Genomic DNA, 26,017 nt, shown 5'->3' on the forward strand with positions numbered 1-26,017 from the left:
TTTTTTAGTATAACAGCTTTAACACCTGTATCAATTCATACATAAAATCAAACATTTAAATGTGACAGTCTTACAACCTGCCTAAATGCCGCCATTTGGAAATTAAATTAAAAAATATCCTCTTGTACACAAAAGTCATTGAGATTCAGTTTAAGTACATACATAAGCTGTTGCTTCTAATCAGGGCCACAGGAGTTATGTGAATCTGTGACTGCAGCTTTTTTCGCATGATTATAGATTTGCTGCATTTTTCACACAATCCAGCATTTGCTTCATAAAATCCACATTAAAAAAAATATTTATGTATATATGAGAAATTTAGAGCTCAAATGGATCGAATATTACAAAAATATGGCAACGTCTGTTCATATGCAGTGTTAGAACTTTGCAAAGGTTGAATGGTCATCTTTTTGGTGCTTATTTCTGTATTTGGTTGTAAATTGATACTAATGAGGTGAAATATTTGTCCACACAGTACTACCACATGTACAACATTTCAAAATCAATAATACTTGTGCTGCAGAATTTGACTTTTCTTGCTACATAATTTTGTCCACTGCATAATTTGGTGTTTCCAATAATTGCATAATTCCAGTCACCCTGCTTAGAATATAATATACAAATGTGTGCCTTGTGGGCATAAATGGAAACAATTTCTACTGTCTGCAAGGGTTTTTTCGATTTTCATTAAACATGCTAAATGCACATAAAACTAAACCCCCTTAATGTGTAAGAACAAATCTTTAACTTCAGTGCACAAATGTATATCACTGTTAATAGAACACCGGGCATAAGGACTTTTCCTGAAGTAATTATTTCATTGCAGGTTGCGGTAGCAGAAAGCAGTTCTATGGACTCTGCTCTTCAAGAAAGGAAGGTGGTATGGAGCTCCCTGCCTGATAAGCTGCCTGACAAGCTACAATATTTAGAACAACTGCTTTTATCTGGGAGAACTATTAAGCATGTTAAACTAATAAGAGGCCCTTTTTTGGTTTAATCAATATATTTTCCAGAACAACTGACTGCCTCATGGTCTTTATTACTTTGTAAGCTTGACTATGATAATGTTTTCAAGGATTTTTGTATTAGGAAGAGAAATTAAAGAAAGCAAAGTAGAGTTTAAAAATGGCATAAGGAGAACTCAAATATGATTCACTGGAGGTACTGATTGACACACACCAGAGTACAGACTGGAGGGAATTGTTTATCTGAGGCTAGAGAAATGGTGGCAAAAATGTAATTCCTCTAGCACCATGCAGAACAGAGTGTAGACTTACTCATGTTGTTGGAGTAAATGTAGTTAGTTTCATGAGAGCTTTACAGCTAGTTGATCTGGTTTTAACAATATAAAGAGTGTCCTTGTGCCTACATTACCTCGCAGCTCTTACACAGAGTCTAATCTAAGTCCCAAGTCTTGGGACAGAGGAGTACATTAACATTCGCTTCCTACAATTTAATGCTCCACAGAACAGAAATAGTTTAGGATAAAAAAAAAAAAAATCATACCTGAAGAAATATTCGCTTTGGTTTTGGGTTCGCAGAATCAGAAGTGTAAGGGAAAAATATGCCACTACAAACAAGAAGCAATGTAATGGCAGATACTGATGTCAAGGATAACAGTGTCTTTTTTGTATCATTGGCAAGGTAGATGAAGTTTATCTAGGAAAGAGAAAAAAGAAACAAAATCCATGTAAACTTATACCCATTTGTGCTGGAACCTATGTGTGCTAGCACACATTTCTAAAGAGAAGACAGTCATAAGATGTTTCCAGTACTGTACTGCACAAACATATACACTTCAGGTTCTATGTTCTTCATTGGAAATGAATAATTCTCATAAAAATATATCTAGTTACAAAATGTTGAAGTGCTAGCAAACAGAAGCCTGAAATTGACGCCCCAATTTACAGTACAATATTAAAACAGAATATCACAACTGCTGTTATAAACTATATGAAGTAAAGGACAATTTCGAATCTGTTAAGCTGGACACCAAATAGACATTTCCAACTGAGTAAGTTTTAGACTTGCAAATATAATTTAATATTGGAAAGTAAAAAGGAAGCAGAACATGAAGGACGAAGTTACTACTAAGGGAGCATCATACCATTTAGGTGCCCAACAGTAATAAAAACAAATACACACTGCCCAAGCAACTAGGGCTCTCTTTTAACAGGTCAGGGCAAGGTACTGGCTTTAACAGATTTTTTTCTTTTTTTTAGCCACTCAAATAGTGCTGTCGATAATGACGGACGAGAAAATTGAAAAAGGCAAAATGCCTATTGCGAGTCACATGCAAGTGTAAACATGTGAGCATACTGCAAATTTTTGGAATTGTTTAGATCCAAGATAGCTGCCATGCGCTGGTTTGAATGTGCAAGTGGTCTCACGCTTTTGTCCGCATGTTTCACCACACGCATGGGCATCAAAAGTGTCTTCATACACTGGTGGCCACATTGTTTAAAAAAAAAAAATATATATATATATATATACACACCCACACACACACATATACACACACTCGAACATGGCTAGCTAGCATTTTAAAACCGTCAGATAAAAATAATAGTTACACCTTTCTTAGGATTTTGCATGGGAGATGCTGGGATATCCTACTTGGGGCCTCTTTGGTGCAGGTAACACATTTTAGTTGCAAGCATAACCAAGGAAGGGACCGACCACGAGGTCTGCAGGACTACTGGTTATTGGGTGGGCAGTCCATAAGAAAAGACCACGTAGATGGGCATCCTACTCTGTGGTGACACCAGAGACTAGTTACCTGAACACTAGACAGAATAGATTTTCTTTGACATTGGCTGCTTCGTGATCACTCATACGGTCTACCAACATACGTCAATCGCAAATTTAGTGCCTATATTGAGATGTGGATTGGATGGCTCATGTAGGATCTAGGATGTCTTTGATGACAACCAACCATGAAAGTAGGAGTGCCGAGGCATGGCTTTAGGTATGTGTTGCCAAGACCAACAAGTGTTTGGTATACACTTTTAGAGCAGGCTGTGTTCAGTTTGATAATGCTAGGAATCGATTATGTTTTTCACCAACCAGAAAGGGCATAGTTAATTAAATGTCCTTCAGGTTGATAGTCGCCGTGAAATCTTCCTGTAACATGGGACTGACGTTCTACAACGTCATTTTGAACTTGGTAGTGTGGACATGAGTCAGAAGTCAAGAATCAGGCACAAAATATACTGCTTCTCGTGGATACAAAAATAAACAGTACACCCAATGCCTTTTGAATGCAGGGACAATTACTGAATGGTGCTCTTCTTTGCTAGTAACTTTACACCTTTCAGTAGCTGAAGGATTTGATCTGCTTCATAAAAGCCTGTTGTGGTCAGTATTTGGTGATTGATTCTTTGCAATATCATTCCTGAACCACATGTACCAGTTACTGGTCTAGTATATCTAACTCCTATTTATCTAAAAAGCTCAACAAAACAAAAGTGAAATGGTCAGGGAGAGTAAAATCAGTGTCACTTGTGGGCAGGCCCAGGCACTGTGATGTTGCTAAGAGGTGGAACATCGCTAGCCCATGTGCAACATCTTTTGGTATGCAATGCTGTATAATTGATCAAACATTTTCAGTTGTTTCCACCAGCACAGAGGCTACAATTTAGCTTGAACTTGAAGTTAAGACCAATCTCTAACTACCTTAGTATTTCCACAAGTTAGAAAAGGTGTAAAACTTCATAAATATCCCATTTCAGTTCCAAAATCAAACATCTTGCCATGCCAACTCTAGCAGTATCAGCATGCCCAGCACAATATGCACTGGGAGTCACATTTTTAGATAGTGTTTCAAGATGAGTCAGATTTGAAAAATCGGAAATAAATTTTACTGAACCAGACGTCATGCTATATCTTGGAACAATTGCACTCCATACATCTTTTATACCATTGTCTCACTTTTAGACGGCACAATATGAAGAATATGCATGAATACCATTCTCATGCCAAGCCCTGAAGAAGTCCAAGGTGGACGAAACGCGTTGGCTACCAATCGCATGCTACGATTTTAAGAAAAACTGATTAATAAAGAATAAAAGAATTTCTCGAAGAAGGAATGACTCTTACATATGGTGTTTGAGAAGATACTGTTATGTCATTCTTATCTGTGAACTATGGACTATAAATTCTGTCACATGTATGATTGACTTAGAAGTTGAGTGCTGGACCACTTTGTGGATTTTGTCTTGGAATTTTTTTTCCCCTTTATGGAGACATAGGTGTGTCATGTTTCCGGTTCATTGCACCACTATATGGTCCATCTCCACTCCTATTACTCTGTGTAAAACGAGTGCAGGACTTGTGTGCCGTGACCCCTCTTTGTGCCCGTGTTCCGTAAATGTATTATAAAATATGCTATTAAGGTAAAGATTCTCAGCAACATGTGACAAAATGACTCCAGGGAAAATGTCAGATCATCAAGATTGAATCTAAATTTCCTCAAACGAGGCTTAACACGTTAGATTAGGAGACCTTATCCAGACGGATTACCAGAATCTAGCAGGAACGTAAGAGGTTAACAGTGCTCAGTCCAAGAAAACAAAACTTTGAAAAAAATTCACACATTGCAGATTGGTAAGTTTTGGCACGGAGGTGAAGTAAGAAGATGGCAGGTAAGTTAAGAGGATTGCGGAAGATGGTCTTGAGAGATAATTACAACTATTAGTATTTCTCTGAAAAATGGCAGTTTAGTCACACCCTTGTTTAACCCAACAAAAGATCTCTCAGAATCAAGTAATTACCCTCACTGTATTTCAAATGACAAAATGGAAAGATCTTGGAATTATGCATAAGTAGAACAAACAGAAAATGAATAAATGCTTGCTCACAAAATATGATGTCAACAATATTGTACACCCAGCAACAAGAAATGCTAGAACTGCATCTGGCGGAATTTCAGTGCCACTTCGACCCAAGATAGGGGTGAACATCTCAAAAACAGCCCAGACGTGGTACATCATATGAAGGTATGGAACGAACAATCCAAGTGCATACATTACAGCAAATGTGGGTGTAGGACCTTTTGAAGAAAAGAAAAGAATCAGTTAAGACTTAAACTTGAATATCCTTGTTGTTATCGTTAATTGCACCAGACATTTCATTTGGATGAGTTTTGGAGGTCTAAGAATACACAAAACATTTTACTCAAACCTATTCAAACCAGCATTCCTCAATTTAGAAGGTCTGTACAAGGTGGCATGAACCTTGGCTTTCACAAAATTCATACATTTTAAAACTTAATAGGTACTTTTCAAAAAAGCAAGCATTACAAACAATATGAGGTCTGACCATGGCAAGTTGCCAACATTTTTAGCGTGATACCATATTGTTTATACACATCAGTATTAAAAGCAGGTGTAAAAAAATTATTTGGAAAAAGGAAAAGATCACATCCTGCTGCATAAAAATAGCACCAGAGCACAGTTGTATAGTGGGTCCTTGTTTTTCTATTCTAAGATGGCCACCACATTCATTCTAAATGAAGTGGCCACATTGAAACAGCAAAACAGTGATACACTCTATTCCATGCTGTAATGCTGCCAGGTTTAGAAACAGCACAGGCTGCAGCGCATGGTCTATGAAAATAGTTACCAGGAAGCACTGGCTGGAGGGCACTCTGCGAAATAAACTTGCAACCATTTAGCAGTGGAAGCGGAGGTGCCAGGCACACAGACACCAAAAGAGGGTCTATCACCTTGGGCAGGGTAGTTGTTGGATACTGTAAAAAGTAAATGAGTGGCCCACATCCCAGGTAGTAAAAGGCATACTTTCCCAGGATATGCATTTTTATATAGATGCAGATGTGATTAGGCAAAATGCTATCACTCACAGGGCCAGACACTTCAAACATCGAATCACTATCTTGCAGGCCATCCAACTTTGGTAACATTGGCAAAAGAGTTAAAAGCTGAATTTGGCTAACTAATTACCCCAAACCAAGCTGTCGACTGTCTTGTGCTCTCAAGCCAAATGTGAATGACATTCTAACAGAACAAATGGCGGAGGGAACTTATCCAAAGTCCTTCTGGATGGGTACGCATTTATTAAAATACAATAGGAATTCTTGTGAGCCATCCAAGCCATCCATCCTTTGCAATCTTCACTCGTGCTCCATTGTCCAGGGACATGCTGTGAGGATCATCCTCTGCAAAACCCCTTTTCACTTGCCAACCCAAGCCCCCTGAACCCAACTAAGCCTCATTCAAATAATCAGCAGTAGGCTCATTGTTTTTGTATTCCTTTAGATATGGCAGCCTTTGTCATGTATGTAATGCATACAGCTGCAATACAGTACATGGGACCAATTACAGATAGGGTGATCACAATCATTCGTTGATGGCATCTGATGTTTGTGGTAATTCACAAACTCTGACATCATATAAATCTAGCTATGCGTGCAGAGATTAACATTTTAGCATTGCAGTGGCAGTCCAGCAGGGGTTACAGCTCAAACTGGAGCAGACACCTAAGCCAGTTCTCTCAGAATTTGTGGAAATCTCTATGAAAGCCTTGCTGACAAAGCTTCAGAAATGTAAATCTGGGCCCCCTGGCGACCCTTGGCCAGCCAAACAATACAGCGCCCTAGCAGTGTGTCTTAATCCCCATTTAAATGCCATCTGGATTACTTTAATTTCGACAGGGTGTCTATCCAACAGCTTGGAAGCATGCCTTTCTTCTACCTATACTGAAGAAAGCCAATGCGGACCCTGAAGTCACCAACATCTACAGGACTATCTCTTTGCTCCCCGCCCCGGCGAACGTTTTAGAGAATTTAGTACACCAGCAATTGGTAATGTTTATCGAGTCCTACATGAGTCTCAATCCGGTTTCTGCCCTGGATTTAGTACAGGTTGGTGCTGTTAGATTTATCTGCAGCATTCAACACTGTGCCTCACCACATCCTATAGATCGACTGAAGGACATAGGCATCCAGGGAACAGTTCTGAATTGGTTGTCATCCTTTCTACATGGCCGTAATCAACAGGTCCTGACTCACCCCTTCACCTCGCCCGCCAAACCTCTTAAATGGGGAGTACCTCAGGGTTCGGCCCTGAGCCCCCTCTTCTTTAATGTTTATTTAACACCTTTGGCGGAGCTTATCTCCAAAATGGGGATTAAAGTATCATCATACGCTGAAGATACTAAGTTATCGTTCACTTTCAGCGGAGTGGCAGTTTACACCTTTGACCCGCTAAAAGAATGCCTCAAAAACCCCGCCGACTGGATTAAGCGCAAGTTCTTAAAACGTAACATGGACAAGACCGAGGTCCTGCTTTTGAACCAACCCATCCCTTCCCCGTCCAATGTATAGTGGCCATCTGAATTGGGTAACGCACTCACTGCTAAGGACTCGGTCAGAAATCTGGGTGTGAGGTGGGACAAAGCTTTGTCACTCTCTGCGGTTTGTTTTGGCAAAATTAAAACTATTAGGAAATGTATAAACTTCCTGCCTGATGCAACCCGCAAAACCGTGGTCCATGCTCTAATCATCTCCCACCTTGATTATGCAAATGGCCTGTACATGGGCCTGCCACTCGGTTTGATCTATAGACTCCAGGTCATTCAAAATGCCGCAGCACGACTGGTCTGCGGCGTCCCGCTTCGACACCACATCTCTCCTTACCTCAGGCAACTACACTGGCTGCCAATAGCCAAACGGATTGAACTCAAGACCCTGACATTTGCCTTTCGAGCAGACAAAGGGAGAGGGCCGAACTATCTGAGGAGGAGACTCCGCCCTTATCAACAAGCCAGACCTTTAAGGTCCAACAACAAACGCTTTCTTTCCATACCACTTTTTGCGAAAGCTATAATGGGAGGCAGAACATTCGAGGTAGGTACTACCAAATGCTGGAACAACCTCCCCCCGCACCCCCCCCATTTATGCATGATGCAGTCTAAACAGGAATTCAGAAAGACCTTGAAAACTTGGCTTTTTAGTCGGAATAACTAGTTTTGCGCTGTCCTCTACCTTGCTCATTGTCTGTTATAGCACCGGGACACCCGATTTGGGGTAGCTGCGCGCTCTACAAATGCCTTTTATTATTACAGTGCAAAGTTTGAGCCTCTCTGAATAGAGTCAAGGACCTGGGAGAACAGGAGGTGTAGGGCCTGGAGGGTACAGGGTATACTGTCATGAGACAGAGTAACCAAGTTTAATAAGGTGGGCTTCGAGGGCTGGGTGGAATTCCAGGATTGAAGAGATGACTTAGTTTAATTGGGAAGGAGTTCCAGAGAAAAGATGGAAGCAGCTCAAGTAGGACCTTGGATCTCTGTACAATTTGGAGGAGAATGTTGGCTAAGCACAGGGAATGGACTGAGGTGAGACACATAACCAGCTGAGAACGGTAATAAGTAGCTGTGCCATAAATCGCTTTGAACCACAGCTTTTACTGCGTCAGATGATTGGCAGAGATTCATTCTAGCTTATGCTTGCTTGTTAAAGTCACATCGGTAATTGTCTGGCTAATTTACTAAGTACACAGACAACAAATCGCATTCTTTTTTAAACTTCTTCATAAGGTTCTTCTCAAGAAGAAAGGTGTTAAGATGTCCAAGAAAAAGGTGATAGTGCAACAGGAGGCCAGCAAAGAGAGAAGTAGATTACTTCGGTTTGTGAGGAACTGTGCATAAGGGAGCTATTCATGGTCTAATGGTTGTGAGACAGTCAAGAATTTTATTTTGGAGATGGGGACGATGGGGAGGAAGAATAAAAAGATCTGAATGCTGTTTGCATATGAATGGAATCAGCAATAAAACAGAGATTAAGTCCTTGAGGGGGGTTTGTGGAGAGCTTTGAGCACTAATGCCTAGACAGGCGAGGGTCACAAGCATGGCTGGCGGGTCAACCGAGTAGAAGGTAGCAGATAGATCAAAGCGGATGAAAATGCAGGGATTTTGGTGAGCAGACCTCAGAGGGTTGGATATTTGCAAAGCGTCATAGTGGAGTTGTTGGAAGGCATGTTGGATAGGATTAAGTAGGCTTAAAAAGCTTAAACTAAAGTAGACCGTGAGCAGAAGCCTCTCAAAGTGCGGGAGTAAAATTGATGACCGGACACGAGGCGTTAATTAGGCAGAGGGGTCTGCTATCTTTTATGTATTTACTTCTTTTGAGCACAGAAATATCAACTGAGGATTTTGAACAATTATTGTTGGACCCAAATTGAGAGAGAAGTGATTAAAAAGGACAACCTTGACAGACCCTTGAAGTTGAGGCTAGTGGTTTTAGTTATTATCAGGAAACCAGTGAAGATGAGCAAACCAGTTTGAGGGGGAAGTTGGTGTGAAGGAATCAAGTTAGGTAGAGAGGTTAATAAAAATAAACAAAGTGTAAGAAACCGTAGTGGACCGTGTTGAACACATTCATTAAGGTACAGACTGTAGACACGGAGTAGGACACCAAGTCACTACCAATACAACTAGGTAGGTTTGTAGTGGTGTAGTGATGGACCAGTTGATTGTGCAGGATAATTTCTAAGGATGAACTCATTGACACGTCTGAGATTATTGTAGTATGTTGATTTTGCAGAGTCAAGGGAGGTAGATAGTGAGACTCAAAACTTTTCCGCCTGGATTGGTGGGTGGAAGTCTTGAACCTGTGACCATAGTACTGTGAAGATAGGGAGCATAAAGGATGAGAGGTTGAGAGGCACTGTGGGAGTCGAAAGGAGTGCATTACTGACATTGTTGAAAGCTGTTGTAGAAGAAGGAAGTCATGTCACTTTGTATTTGCATAATGTAATCTGCGATTGTGTGGCGGAACATTTCCACCCAGAAAAAAAAAAAGTGTCTCAGTGGGTGAGATTCGAGGGTAACATTGATGATGGGTGATGCTCGAGGGTAATTTTGATATGTGGATTATAGAGTGGTTGGAGAGAGGAAGTTAAAAACGGGGGATGTAGCGGTGAGAGCCAGTAGTTTGCTTCATCAGTGAGTGGTGAGCAAATTTGTGTTGGAGATGAAGTAGTCAAATACAGCTGAAAAGAAAAGTATTTTGTCACATCAAGGTTTAAATAGTAGAGGAACATGAGGGAGATAAATGTGGGATCTCAATAGTGTTGATGTCTTGAAAGAAGGTATTGGTATGCTGGTGGTGTTACAGTACAGTACTGTGACATGAGTCACTGGGGACCTTGTGAAAAATGAAGGAATTGAAAGTAAGATTGCCAACGCCAATGTCCAGATTTTCTGTACTTGATGAATGGAGTAATGTGTTGCAGACGACATGAAGTGCAGTTTGCACAGGAGCAACCCTTCCCCAAATCAAACATCTCGTCGTGGGCACACCCAGAACAATCTGAAATTACCCTGTATGTTACTTCTAGGAGACCCCATGGTCTAAGTTTCTCACGGTCGCTTCATTAGTTCATGGGGAAGTGGAAATTCATGGGTTAATGTGCATGCCTCAAGTGGAAAACAATTTGCCAACCATAAGAACCTGGTGGAACAGATATTCAAAATATACTTGAAAGAAAGAGTGATGAGTTTACCCTAGTCCATTTTAAATCTAAACCACCCCAATGAGCTTCTACTCGCTCATCTGATTTTGATCCAGGCTTTTGTCAAGACCCACTTTTTGACTAGTTAACAAAATAGCCTAGATAGTATCTTACGCTCCGACTCCATTTTCTATAACCGCCTTCTATTTTCAAGTGCACGCCCCCTGATTCCTAACTTATCCACATGTCAATCACCATTCCCTTTGCCAATATTCTACCATCTCCTAAGCACATGATATAGAATCAAGTTCAATTTTGCATTGCTCCAACCTGCTTCAGGTGAAGTAGAGGATGTACTGATTATCACTGGTGGAAAAATGCTATCAGAAGCAATACATGGTGTGCTGTTACACAAACTGAGCTGTATGTATGTGGTATTTTTAGAGTATGAACTTAGCCAAAAGGCAGCAGAGCACAGGGCAAAATACAAGTATTAAGTCTTTGAGTGATAGATGAGGTTGATGTTTTGTGAACTATTAAAACAATGTGATGTTCTTTTCTTTCAAGAGGTGTGTCTTCAACTCTTTACTGATACAAAAGGCTGGTGTCAAATGTGATTGCTGCTCTTTTTAAGGGCTTAGTTCACTTCTGTGTAACATAAGTCTACCTATATGTAATTACCTATATCCAATATTGATTCTCGTAATACCAACCTGTGCAGTAATTGATTGTGAGTACATCTGCTCTACGCAAATTCATTTCCCTCCAGCCCCCTCCCAATGAGATTCTGTACACGTGGACCTACTTTTCTATCAGCTAATCTGGGTTTCAAAATTATCTGAGATTGGACATCATGCTACTCCTGTGAAGAGGCTGCAACCTGACAGATTTCACTTCACCAAATCAGAGGGCATTTGTTAAACAAGAATTGGGAAAGCCCCCCCCAAAAACCCACATTGCTCCAGCACTTTAGGCAATACTTTCTTGGAGCGAGTAAGTACTCTTTGTGCACAAACAGAATGCAATCACCTACGTAAAAGGCAGACGGTGGCTGACCCATAGCCTCATTCTGTATGTTGTGGTAGGCAGAAGCAAACTGTGCTTGACACAACAGACCAATGGATGAAGAGGGCTCGCTGAAAGCCCCTAGAAGTAAATTAGGTTTATAATTTTAGCAAAATATAAAGGTCTTGATTAGGTTAGATCTAAAAAACATTTTTAACTCTTTCAAAATTTAAATAGTGGAAACAATTCCACCTGAATACATTCGGGAAATCAAAAAAAAAAAAATCATAACATTGCTCTTAACTCTTACCAGGTCTCAGCAAATAACAGGCACATAAAACCGACTTAACCATGTTCCACGAAAGAACAGAAATTAAGAAGGTCATGGAGCAAGATAAATCTTGAATTATTCTCACAGCCTTTGTTCCCCTTTCTCCATCCCAACCAGGGAGCCAAAAGTTTTGAGACTGCTATTAGCACATCCTTAGACATAATTGCTCCCAAGAAAAAAAAGCTAAATGCCCGGAAAAACTGTCCCCCTGGTTCACCTTGGACTTAAAAAAACAAAAAACTTGCCGTCAGGAAGGCGGAACGCAAATGGAGACTTACAAACAACACAAATGATAGGCATCAGTATAAACTATTAAACCGTCGCAATATGGATAACATAGCCTTGGCCAAAACAGTCTACTTAGGAGATAGAATCAACCAAGCTCCCATAAAGAGCTATACAAGATCGTGAATGAATTTACCAACCCTCCTGCATACCATCACATATTGCCTCGAAGGAGTGGGTGGATTCCCTCTCAGCTTTGTTAACAAGCTAAAAGATATCCACAAACTATTCCCCCAATCAAGAAATACCTTCTCTGAACAAAGATTTGATGCTACTCTCCCTCAGAGCACCAACTCTCTCAGAATTTAGTAAATTAACAGAGGAAGACACCTCCGCCATACTAAAAAGGATGAAATCAGGCTCACCGACTGACCCCGCAGCCTCTCAGATCTCATCTAAAATTGGTCCAGCACTCATTCCTAATTTGACGAACATCCTGAATCTTTCACTATCACAATCCACCGTACCCTCACACTGGAAGGAAGCTATTGTCAGACCTATCTTGAAAAAGCCATCAGCTGACCCCAAACAACTCGCTAATTACAGACCAATCTCTCTCCTACCCCTGTTTGGCAAAGTAATGGAATCTACGGTCAACAGCCAACTGTCTAAACATTTAGAAAGTAATCTGTTAGATTCATCTCAGTCGGGTTTCCGGTCTCACCATAGCACCGAAACGGCTCTGGTTGAGATAGTCGATAACATCAGGCTTTCTCTGGATGCCAGACAATCCACCATCCTGATTCTACTTGATTTGTCGGCTGCCTTCGACGCCATCTCTCATGGTATCCTTTTGGAGCGAGTGTGGTGACAAGGGCCCTGCACTACAATGGTTTAAAAGTTACCTGACGGAACGGTCCTTCAAGGTACAAATAGGGAGTTTCTGTTCCAAAAGCCAAACCATAGACAAAGGAGTTCCCCAGGGATCAATTTTAAGCCCCACACTTTTTAACCTATACGTGTCGCCTTTGGCTAAATTAATCAGAACCTACGGTTTGATACAGTGTCCTACGCCGACGACACGCAATTGTTAATCACTCTCGATCCCGATCCCACCAATACGCAACTCAGATTTAAACTGTGCATGTCATCGGTCAATGACTGGATGTCAAATCATCTACTGCTCAATGTGAGCAAGTCCGAAATCATGCTCTTTGGTGATGCGCAACACGTTTGGACCACTGACTGGTGGCCGCCCTCGCTAGGGCCGTGCCCCCCGCCCAAGACAGCAGTCCACAATCTGGGAGTTGTAATGGACAATAAACTTTCCATGGCCGACCACGTTAACTCCGTGGTACGCACCAGCTATGGCTTAATGCGTTCCCTTAGGAAAATCTTTAAATGGATTCCCCTTTGCTCTCGGATGCCCCTTGTGCAGGGACTAATCGATTGGAATATGGTAACAAGCTTTTCGCATCATAAACAAAAAGCTTTTGACAAAGCTTCAGGTTCTGCAGAACACTGCTGCAAGGCTGGTCTTAAATCTCCCCCCTCCGATCCCCATCGGCTCTCAGTCTGAAGACCCTCCACTGGCTCCCTATAAGAAAGAAGTGTCTTCAAATTATGCTGCCTGGTACATCATCGCCTTGTGTTTGCTTTGCATTAAATAAGCCCACAAGTTATTACAACCATTTTTAACCTGTGCTGATACTACCAAAAACGTACGGTTCAATTAGCCATAGTCCTAATGGTTGAATCTCATCTGTATTCTTTCCAGTCCCCCCCGGTAAATGCCCACTGTTTGAATTTCTGCAGGGTCATCCCCAAACATTTTGCCTTCACCTTCCTGTTTTCGGAACCCATTTTGTTAGCTTTTAGGACTCTGTGCACTTTACCGCTGCTGACCAGTGCTAAAGTGCTCCTGCTCACTCCATAAAACATGGTGAAATTAGCTCAAACCCCAATTGGCCTCTTAAATTTACTTTTAAGTCCCTAGTAAAGTGGTACTACCTGTACCTAGGGCCTGTAAATTAAATGCTACTAGTGGGTTAGCAGCATTAATTGTGCCACCTACTTAAGTAGCCCTTTCAAACAGATCTTGTCTGCCACCTCAGCCTGTATGTGCAGTTTTAAACTGCCTTTTGCCAGGCCTAAATCTTCCTTTTTAGGACAGGGTGCAGTATATTTAACAATTCGGACATGCACTTTTAACTTTTCCATGCCCTGGTAGTGAAAAAGTATAAAGTTAATTTTTCACCGCTGCAAGGCCAACCTCCCCCACAGGATAACATTGGGTTACCATATTACATTAAATAACTGATAACTTTCAATTGGGAGCAGGCAGGAAAATTCCCTCTGGGGTCTAAAGAATTGTAATTTAAACCCCTCTTTAATGGTAAAGTTGGATTTAGGTCACAATTCTGAAAATGCCACTTTTAGAAAGTTGGCATTGTCTTGCCCTAACCATTTGGTGCCTACAGCCTGGGTCACATGACTAGGTGGAGCTGGCAGTTGGACCTTGTGTATTCCTCTTAGACAGTGAGATAAAGGGGTAATAGGTGTTGGCAGATTGGGCCATCTCTGACTTGAGGAGAGAGGAGCGATCACTTACCACACTTACCCATCAGAAAGACTCTGCCTGAGCACATTCACAAAGTGTTTGACACTAGTCTTTTGTGTCGCCAGACAAGGTGGGACCAGGGCAGGGAGGGAGGAAATTCCAAGCACCTCTCGGGGCAGAAACCTCTAGAAGCTTTTCCTACTTCTAAGTGTGCACCAGGTATAAATAATGGATCCTCAGACCCAGCTCCTCAGTTCACCTCTAGGCCTGTGGATACCACAGATGAAGGACTGTTGTGCTTCTCTCCTGTCAGAAGGACTGCTACCCTGTTACTCTTGTGCTTTGCTGCCTACTTGCTGAGAAGGAAGACTGGACCTGCTCCAAGGGACCTATTCTGAGCTACAGTGACATAACAAGCTACAGAGACCTCCCCGCATCTGCCCGGTTTCTTAGAACTGCAACTTGAACTGACTGAGCCCTACCGGCCTCTGTTGGAGTGTGTTCCTGATCCCCAAGAGGTTTCCCCTCAGATCCTATACCCTTGATGTGGCATCAGTGGAGCTTGCTCCAAAAGAACATGAGAAATGCTGAAGGGTTGGGCGCTTCTCGATCGCAAATGGGCCTGTTCACGCTAAGATCTTGCCGCCGGCACGTTCTTCCAGCCCAAAGCTCCTGTGAACCAGACTCGTCGCACCACAGCAACCACCAGTGGCACCCAGCAACGTGAGATCTGCACTTCGCACTACAGCATCCAAAGCCTGCTGTGACCATAAATGCGAAGCTCCAGCAATTATTTTTTGTTACAACAGACAGGATCTTCATGCTATAGCGGTCTGCTCTTTGCGCTACATTGATGACCATGCATATCGCTCCCCCTGCTCCTTGTGGCCCCTTCCACCATGAACAGGACTCTTCGTGACGGACTTTTGAAGGTAACTCTTGCAGCTGGACCAACCTAGTTCATTTATCTGGCCCACGGTCAATCACAGTCGGCCTCAACTTGTGACTTTCACTAGGTCTCAAACACTGGTGTAATGAAAATTGAGGGGGCCTCCCTGCACTGTACGTAGAGGGGACCCCTCCAGGCTCAATCAGGAGCTCTCTGGCCGGAGTGCATTGCCGAGGGGGCCCCCTAGAGCTTGAGGCCCCTCCTGCACCACGGGGGCTGCGGGGGCCTGTGTTACGCCCTTGGTCTCAAGAACCAGATAGCTGTAATTGGAGCTTTGGAGGTTTAGGCTCTCTACTTACCTGAAATCTTTAAAACTGCATATCTCCGATTCTACTGATTGAATTTTTGTGGTTTTGGTCTCAAATAGTATACCACATTTTAATCAACCTTTCTAAACTGGTGTGCGATTTGTCTTGTGTGGTGTTACCACTTTAACTGTTTGAAGTGCTGCACAAATACTTTACACATTGCCTTTAAGTGAAGCCTGACTGCTGTGTGACAGAGGGTTCAGCACAGGTTAAATTGGGCTTTGCTTGTGTTTCACCCTGATAAGAATTGTGGTTGCTGCTTGAGTCAATCAATCGCTCAATCATTATTTGTTAAGCACAACTACTCACCGGCTAGGGTCTCAAAGCGCTGGGGTGTTGTGGGGGGGGGGGGGGGGGGTAGTAAATGTTGCTATGTGTTGAGGTTTAGTTGAAGAGCCAGGTCTTGAGATCCTTCCTGAACTGGATTAGCAACGGGGATAGCCTGAGGTGGAGAGGCAGGGGCAGTTCGGCAGGGGTGTCTGGTGGGTACGTGGAATGAGAGGCAGTGGTTCAGGTATACTGGTCCAGCATCGTGGGGGGCGCTGTAGGCATCTGTGAGGATCTTCAACGTAACTTTTCTGTTGACTGGGTACCAGTGGGGTTCTCGCAGGTGTTCGGAGATGTGGCTGCAGCAGGGAATGTTGAGGACCAGTCTGGCTATGGCGTTTTTAATGTTCTGTAGTTTCCTTGGGAGTTTCTGGGTGATGCCTGTGTAGAGGGCGTTGCCGTAGTTGAGTCTGCTGGATGAGTACATGGGTGACTGTCTTTCTGGCCTCAGTGGGGATCTATTTGAAGGTCTTTTGGAGCAGGCACAGGGTGTGGAAGCATAAGGAGGCGGCGTTGATCTGGCGCTTCATAATGAGCGTGGAGTCCAGTAGAGTGCAGAGGATTCGTCCGCGGTCGGGAGGGGGGTCCTAACAAGGCAGGCCCCAGGAAGCTTCTTCCCAGGTGGAGGTGTTGGGCCCCAGGATGAGGACTTCAGTTTTGTCCAAGTTGAGCTTGAGGCAGCTGTCTCATCTAGTAGGGACAGCCTTCATCCCTTCATGGAAGTTGCTTTTTGGCGATTGTGGGTGCATTGGTGAGGGAGAAGATCATCTGGGTGTCGTCGGCATGGGAGACTATGTGGAGTCCGTGATTCCCGGCTATGGCTGAGAGCGGGACCATGTAGACGTGGAAGAGGGTGGGGCTCAGGGAGGAGGCTTGGGGGACTCCACAGCCGATCTCCGTGTGTTCAGATTAGGGTTTCAACCCCCCACCTCCCCATAACAAGTAACCCAATTTCCAACACCCACCCAATAGGGTAAAAAATGAAGTGGCACATCACCGTTTAAAGTATGGTTTTGCAATAAGGAAACCCTTTTCCCCTCCTCTGCATTTTGACAACTGTTTGGAAACACCAATAAATAGAAAACCTGGATGGTGCTCCAAACTATGTAATGGACCTCCATGTGGTGTTCACATGAGGTGTCTCCTATTTTGTTCTCTCATGTGGGTGTTTTACATTTTCTCAAGCCGAATTGAGTTTTTCCCATGATCAGGATATTCATTTGACTAATCCAATTAGAAATCTTTTTCTATCATCCATTCCATATGATAGATTTAAGACTCTTATGCTCATAACTAATTTGGAATCGGTCCTCTCAGGATCTCTCATTTTTTTTAATGTTCGAGTCGGGGTGGTCCTGTGATTCTCACCCTTGCACTCTTATTTTATAGTAGAATGGTTGAAGATGTCAAAAGCAGACAAGATAGCCAAGTAAGAGCTTTGCCCCTGCCACCATCTAGCATTTGTCAGCTATTGTCCAAGGCTCCTTCCGGTACTGTTTCCATGCTGTGAGCAGGACAGAAGCCCAACTTTGTGGGATCCCATACTTCAGTGCTTTCAGGGACCTTGGACCATTGTAAATTAACGGATTTTCGTATGATCTCATCTTGGATTTAATCAACAGAATGGAGCTAACATTCTTCAAGTCAACATTAGGGTCTTTAAGAGAGGTAAAATGGCTGCATAAGGGAATGTTAATATTCCTGGGAGTCTGTAGTAGCGGCAGGTCCTTCGTGGAATTCATTATGAATTTTAAGAGAATAGGACATTTATACACACTGTAGGAGTAAAATTAGAGTGCAGTTTTTTTTATTTTAATTCATTGCTCAGAATTTTGTGACTTTGTTTAGCAATCGTCTGCCAGCTCTAGAAAAAAGTGGATAAGAAGGAAGGTAAAGAAGTGAGACAGACAATGTTTGCAAGTAATTGAATATACACAAAGCACATTTTCACAAAAAGTCAAAAGACTTAGACTAGAAGTATACATGTAACACACACACACGAATTCCAAAATAATACTGTATGAGAAGCAACATGAGGATAACGATTATTTGGGAGCAACTATTCTCTTTGTGGGCATGCAACATAAAAACAGAAGTATTACATGCTCAATATTTAATAGAACATTTTAACCTAAATAACAAGAAATCCATAGCTATGTTTTACCTTTTTCTGTGAATTCTCGTCGACTACCAAGCTTCGTTAACATTGGGAAGGCAACCCACAGTGCAAAGATGTAGGCAGAGCACAAGTCATTGTAAACGAAAACAACTAGAATAAAACACCAGGCCACCAACGAGACATCGAAGAACAAGTCTCCAAGGTACTGTTCGCTTAAATTCTTTAAAAAAAAGAGCAAAACATAAAATTACTTCGTTACTTTTTGCTGCCTAAAATTGAGATATCTTTCTTTAGCATATTATCACTTAAAATTGAAATTGAAAAACCAACATAACGACATACTTGCAAACATCAGTAATTTAGTTTAGTTGTTGTTATCCAGATGCTTAAAACACACCAGATGGTGTCCAAGCAGAAGCCTTTGCCGTGAACGCCCTGCAGAGGTGACCACAATTGAAGTGGATTCTTCTCGAAGCTGCACCACATGTGCATGCTTCTTAAAGTTGTTAGGCTACTAAACCTCTAAAATAAATCACCAATGAAGTGTTACTATAGACCGCAATTGCGACAAAATCCTTTTCACATGAATCAAGGCCATTTCCTGTGCCCAATAATGTGAAAGGAATACAAGAATTAACTGAGTCGTTGAGGGTTTAACTGTTGTCTCCAGGGTACTGTTTGAAGTAGCTGTAATCTAGACCTTCAGGCAGCACACATTAAAACAAAGCCATTGAGCATTGAGCTGGAGAAATAAGCAGGGTAAGTGTAGATTGACTGTGAACTTCATTGGTTTTTAACCCTAGGCTCAATGACAATCATTTCGGGAAGGCTTCTGCTTCTGACTGTGTCTGAATTCTTAAGGGATTCTGGAAGTGGTGGTGTTTATTACATGTGGACGACCTGGTTGTGCTTTTATGGGTCTCCAGTGGAAATTCAACGCCTTTGGTCTTTATTGTATGGAAAATCAATTATCGATAAATTTGGAGAAAACAAAGATTCTGTCTTTTGGGGGGGGGGGGGGGGGGGTTAAATGGTACTTGGGTTCAAATAAGATTGATATTGTTAACTATTATAAATACTTGGGCCTCAGGTTCTCAAGTAATCAGAGATGCGAGTCCAATATGGACTATGCAAAGACCTGGATCTTGCTCCAAGCGTGTTCGCTTGTAAAATGGAACTAAAATTATGGTGGATTTTCGTGGGCCCCTCTAATGAAAGCTTAAAGTAGCAAAATCCCCCCAATAGCTTTGTATGGGTCAGAGGTTTTTTGCTTGGACCAAAAGCATCTTGGGGTGCCCTCGAAGGGGCTGCCCTAAAAAGATGATTGTGCTTACCAAAATGCTCAATGGTTCAAGGGATCCGTTGTGAATTCAGTTTAACGTCTGGGCATTTAGCTGGTATCCGCTTAGTTAGGTTTTTGTTGGCTCAGACGGATCAGCCTCCAAAAATTTCTAAGTTGTTTTGGGAAGAGATCCTCGTTTGTGAAAGGCAATGGGCCGGAGCAGCTGTTAATAGGTTTTAATGAGTTCAAAATGCTGTTTACTACCTTGGTGGGGGGGGGAGGGAAGGGGGGGTTCAAAATCCTTCTTCATTAAGCGTTTAGAGGCGGAGTCAGCAGCCATTATTTCTGCAAATCTTGATGTCAAATACTTGTCGAAGAAACTTTCTACTATTCTTAACCGTAAATCCCTGGGCCATGTAGTTCTTTTACCATATATGTTCAGCCTGCCTGATCAGAATTATCATTTAGAATTGATCAAATTTCAGCAGGGGTGTAATCCTGTACATTCTGATCAACAGTGGTATAAAAGCCTACAAATCTACACTGGGGTGTGTCCATGTGGCCATATACCTTATTTTGATGGATTGTTTGTATTTTAATTCAGTGCGAAGTTTTTAATAAGACAATGTCTAGGTTGGAAGGGATCACACTTTTGTCTAATATGAACTTCTTTGATGTAGCTATAGGCTTCGTACAATTTTTATTCTGTAAATATAAGGAGAAATGTTTTGACAATTAAGCTGTATTTTATCATGAAATTATAAGCTCAGGTTTTTTAGGGTGGTGATTTCATGAATGTTATTGTTTTTTACTGAGTTGTATGGTTTGTCTATGCTTTAATGGCGTGTCCCAATAAACTTTGTTATTTTTCACTCTTTGGGAGTGGGAGGAGTTGCAAATCTTACTGCCATTGCTGGTTCAAATACCGTGTCAATCCAGGATGTATGTTAAAGGGATTTCCTGATGTGATGGTTAGCTGAGAGGTCAACAAGTTGAGGCTGTATTTGTAGAACACCAAATATACCATTCCGGTGCGGCTCCTATTCAAGCAGCGTCTTGATAAGTTTGCTACACCTGTGGTGTACCCAGATTTAACTAGCATCTGATGAACACGGACCAATAGGAACATTTGCCTTACGATTAGGCAGCGATGTCCACAGCAGGGGACAAAGACTGACCGACTGGTACACCCCTGTTGTTCAAGTAGAAAATCCCAGTAAGCCTGACTAGGCCTAGTATGCTTCTTTTTCAGACTGAAGCACCTGTACCTAGATCAGAAATACTGACATCTGAACCTAACTGACACCAGCTCAACTGCATGCCAACCAGGGGTACTGGAATCCCTGCAGGAACTCTTAAGTGTGTCCGCTATCATGGAGGGAAGGCGGAGGGAGAATGATTTGCCAGGGGTAACTGGAAACAAAACGGACAGGATCCTTAAACACCAAAGCCCGCATGGGGAAACAAGAATTTGGCAAAGCGGAGATGAGGTGTCCTTTCCAGTTGGTACTGGGCTTCCCTGCTGGGGGGAGAAAGGGTACTGGGTAGTCACAAACCGATAACTCCTGCCCCTGCTTGAGGAGGGATGATGTGTTACTCATTTGCACCAGAAGCAATGGCAATTCTGGTACCCGTGGCTCTGGAAGAGTGGGAAGGGTGCAAATCCTCAGCATTTGGCTGATCTATTCTATTACACACCTGCAAGCCTTTTTCAAACTAAAATGGTAAAACTGGAATCTGTACATACAATAAAAAAACATAGAAACGAAGTTCAATTGCTCTTAACTTTCAATCACAAAAATTAATGCAACGACCATAACAGTTATTTAAGCCTGCATTTTCTCAAAGCAAATCGTAAAAAGTTTAGAAATTCAAAGTAATTTATAATAATTACAGCTAATAGGCATCTTTACAATTTGGCAGTTAAGGATTTGATCAAATTATTTCTGGCCTGTGTCTGCGGGCGTAATGTAGCAAGTGGTGCACCTACCACAAAGAAGTACTTCTTGGCTAAGGTATGGACGAGTATTAACTTGGCCAGTGCTGCAGACCCGTAGAGGAGTACTGAGACATAGAAGTGTGTGTACCAGGAGAGGGAATGGCCAGTGACAGAGATGAACAGAGCTATAATGAGAACTGTAACTATGGCGCTGAACCAGCTGATTAACATGATGCCAATGCCGTAGACAAGATCCCTCATGTGGCCGACACCTAAAGGGAAAAGAGAAGCTGGTTAGTATCATCAAACCATTTTAAAACAGATTTTTACGACTGTCGGATGTTTCAGCGCAAAAGCGATGAAAGTCAACGTATTGCACAAATGTTTGACCACTGGGAACTCCTGTAGTGTGCTTTAAAACCAACCCCCAAAATAATTACAAGAATTCCTCATAGAGACCTATGGAATTGAAGAACAATGTATAGGACACAGGAGCAGGCCCCTTCTTAGGGTAGTACGCATAGAACAGGGGAGGTAAATGCAACGCGATTGAATTGTGTGTGGAGTTCATGTAAAAACAACTTCCACGTTGTCAAAGTTTACATTACATTTTGCACGTGTTTTAAGCACTAGGATTGTTCCTCTTATTTTTTATACACCAATTTGTACAAATGGTACTTCCGCAAACATGTAAATTCACCATCCACTCCCACAACGTGACCATTACTATTTTCTTGGGAAGTATATGGCATTAAGCAAAGTCTGCAATTCCCAGACTTCTTTCACAAATCCCGTTCTTTGAGCTTCGTTATAAATATCTAATAACGGATAGAAAATCTCACTTTCCTCCTCTCCTGTTACTTTGCCACTTCTCAATCACTCATTAAAAAGTAATAACTTTTGATATAGTGCCTCATAAATGGACTTCTGCTTCTACTATTATCCAATTTATGATGTTCACCATTTACGGCAAACAATTTATACCACTGACCCCGGCATTTGGATTCGTTATCAAATGACCGCACTCGCCAGCGGCAAGCGATCAACTCTTTCAGCCATCCTGATCTTCGTTCTCTCTGTGTCTCACAATTTCAAGCCGCAAAAATAACAATTGATGGACAGAATGCAGAACAATGTCATACATTCACCCCAGTACAGAGATCTGGGCCTAAATCCATCGTTTTTTTGCTCACCATGCCATTCCAGTTTGAACCCAGCCATATGCAAATCAGTCTTGACCCTGTGCCCCATGGGAACAGTCCAGCCCGAACTGCCAAGCCAGGTCCTCCCTGGACTGGAAACAAGCATCCTAGGACCGGTTTCGGGCTTTCAGCCCTCATCAGCCAGGATAGCCTGATTCCAGTGGCATGGAGAGCAAGGGACTCACGTCTGAGCATACCCTTCCCACTCGGGGTGACAAATGCAAAAATAACAATTGATGGACAGAATGCAGAACAATGTCATACATTCACCCCAGTACAGAGATCTGGGCCTAAATCCATCGTTTTTTTGCTCACCATGCCATTCCAGTTTGAACCCAGCCATATGCAAATCAGTCTTGACCCTGTGCCCCATGGGAACAGTCCAGCCCGAACTGCCAAGCCAGGTCCTCCCTGGACTGGAAACAAGCATCCTAGGACCGGTTTCGGGCTTTCAGCCCTCATCAGCCAGGATAGCCTGATTCCAGTGGCATGGAGAGCAAGGGACTCACGTCTGAGCATACCCTTCCCACTCGGGGTGACAAATGCAAAAATAACAATTGATGGACAGAATGCAGAACAATGTCATACATTCACCCCAGTACAGAGATCTGGGCCTAAATCCATCGTTTTTTTGCTCACCATGCCATTCCAGTTTGAACCCAGCCATATGCAAATCAGTCTTGACCCTGTGCCCCATGGGAACAGTCCAGCCCAAACTGCCAAGCCAGGTCCTCCCTGGACTGGAAACAAGCATCCTAGGACCGGTTTCGGGCTTTCAGCCCTCATCAGCCAGGATAGCCTGATTCCAGTGGCATGGAGAGCAAGGGACTCACGTCTGAGCATACCCTTCCCACTCGGGGTGACAAATGCAAAAATAACAATTGATGGACAGAATGCAGAACAATGTCATACATTCACCCCAGTACAGAGATCTGGGCCTAAATCCATCGTTTTTTTGCTCACCATGCCATTCCAGTTTGAACCCAGCCATATGCAAATCAGTCTTGACCCTGTGCCCCATGGGAACAGTCCAGCCCGAACTGCCAAGCCAGGTCCTCCCTGGACTGGAAACAAGCATCCTAGGACCGGTTTCGGGCTTTCAGCCCTCATCAGCCAGGATAGCCTGATTCCAGTGGCATGGAGAGCAAGGGACTCACGTCTGAGCATACCCTTCCCACTCGGGGTGACAAATGCAAAAATAACAATTGATGGACAGAATGCAGAACAATGTCATACATTCACCCCAGTACAGAGATCTGGGCCTAAATCCATCGTTTTTTTGCTCACCATGCCATTCCAGTTTGTTGTAACGCTTTTCGCCCTAAGTGGGATGGGTATTCCCAGACGTGGGACCCGTGCTCACTACGCCACTGGAGTCAAGCTATCCTGGCTGATGACGGCTGATAGCCAGAAACCGGTCCTAGGATGCTTGATTCCGGTCCAGGGAAGACATGGCTTGGCAGTTCGGGCTGGACTGTTCCCATGAGGCACAGGGTCAAGACTGATTTGCATATGGCCATGTCTAAACTGGGGTGGTGTAGTGGGCAAAAGAACGATGGATTTAACCCAGATCTCTTGACTGGGGGAGAATGTCTGCATTGTCAGCATTCCGTCCATCATTTGTTTGTTGTATCACAATTTCAAGCCTGCACGTGCTGTATCTCAGCTTGGTTCAAAGTCTCGCGATACTTCTCTTTCGATCGCGTTTTCAATTGTGATATTTATTAGTCACTTCCTAGTCAAGGAAGGTGTGCCTATTAGGACCGCCTCGTTCAGCATCCTAATAGGCCGAAATATATTCTGCTATTCGCCTATTCCAAAACATACTCCTCTTGAGCGTGCCCCGACAAAGACCATCCTCTTCAGTAGTACTGGCCGCCAATCCTGGATGGGTGCTGGTCTCTGGGTAACCAGGTGCTGGTGGGAAAACACATGGGGACCTTGATGAGGTCAGACCTTTGTTGGCATTGATCTCTGGGTGCAAGAGGCCAGATGTTGGATGCAGGGCAAATAGCCCTCAAAGGCATGTCAGCAGTACAGAGGATTGGCGCCTCTGTGTGTAATCAGACTAGAGACGAAGAATGCAAACAAACTGAAACAAGCATTTGCAATGCAATAGGTCTCGCATTAGGAAAGTTTGAGCTATTTGTATTGTAAATTGACTAATTTTTTATTTATGTGTTAGTAATTTCAATATTTTCAATACCATCTTTCTCATGTACAATGTCAATAGTTTTAACTGTTGCAAATGTGACACCTATAGCATTTGTAATGCAATATGTGTTTTATTTACGTGACTTAGATGTATTGATATTACAAATAACAATGGCTTTTAATTTTTGCAAATAATTAATACTTAAATAAAAGTTAATGTAAGTTATAATGGCAATCGTTTAAACTTTTGTTAATAACTCTTGTGAAGATTATGTTTAGTGTATTTAATTGTGCATAAAATCCAAGAACAGAAGTTAAATATCCTTTTTTTGTGCCATTTGTAATAAAGCCTAAATATTGAGAGAACATATTAGAGCCAGTTATTGTTGAATGGTTGTACAGATTGATACTGTGGTGGCGGCGAGTGATGTTGTGGTGGTGTTGAGTGATGCTGTGGCGTTAATTGATGCTGTGGTAGCGCATAGTGATGTAGTGGTGCCCTTGAGTGATGCTGTGGTGGTGCTAAGTGATGCTGTGGTGATGCGATAGATAGAGTGCAATAGTCCGATAGATAGAGAGTGAGGGCGATAGAGTGTAATTATGTAGAATATAATTATGTGGCACTGAGTGGTTTTGTGTGGAGTGTATGTTGATTTTAGTGGCGTGTAATTATGTGGCATTGAGTGTTATTTTGAGTGTATCTTGCATTGTTTGCATTGTAATTAATTGGCACAGTGTTATTTGGAGTGCATGTGGCATTGAGTGTAGTGTAATTATGTGGTGTGTAATTATGTGGCGCTGAGTGGCATTCGGAGTGTATGTTGCCTTGCCTTGTATTTCTATGGTTCCTTAAACCCTTAGAGGCAATTCTTTGATTTTAACTAAAAGGATGGTAGTTAAATGGTGTTTACGGCAGGATGGTCGTTAAATGGTGGCTACGGAGAAGCTGTGTGCTGAAAGGCAAAGAGAACACGGGCGTGAAAGCGAGGATGAAAATGAAATGAGTGTGGCAGGATGGTCGTTAAATGGTGGCTACGGAGAAGCTGTGTGCTGAAAGGCAAAGAGAACACTGGCATGAAAGTGAAAGCGAGGATGAAAATGGAATGAGTGTGGCAGGATGTTAGTTAAATGGTGGTTACGGGGAAGC

General features: G+C 42.5%; 1 protein-coding gene across 2 annotated transcripts in view; it reads right to left on the reverse strand.

Moving 5' to 3' along the window:
- The window catches only part of ERMP1 (endoplasmic reticulum metallopeptidase 1), a 361,972-nt gene that overhangs the window by 108,861 nt on the left and 227,094 nt on the right, over window positions 1-26,017 (reverse strand). For both annotated transcript variants that reach the window (XR_014970592.1, XM_085634130.1), the window contains exons 8-11: window positions 21,566-21,786; window positions 18,339-18,513; window positions 4,860-5,050; window positions 1,507-1,659 (exon numbers count right to left, since the gene is read on the reverse strand). Coding sequence is in view for 1 of the 2 variants with exons in the window: in XM_085634130.1 (XP_085490256.1) it covers window positions 1,507-1,659; window positions 4,860-5,050; window positions 18,339-18,513; window positions 21,566-21,786 (740 nt within the window). In the remaining variant the exon portion in view is untranslated. The remainder of the gene's footprint in view (window positions 1-1,506; window positions 1,660-4,859; window positions 5,051-18,338; window positions 18,514-21,565; window positions 21,787-26,017) is intronic.

The sequence above is a fragment of the Triturus cristatus genome, chromosome 2_1 (genome assembly GCF_964204655.1).
Source record: "Triturus cristatus chromosome 2_1, aTriCri1.1, whole genome shotgun sequence".
Classification (NCBI taxonomy): Eukaryota; Metazoa; Chordata; class Amphibia; order Caudata; family Salamandridae; genus Triturus; species Triturus cristatus.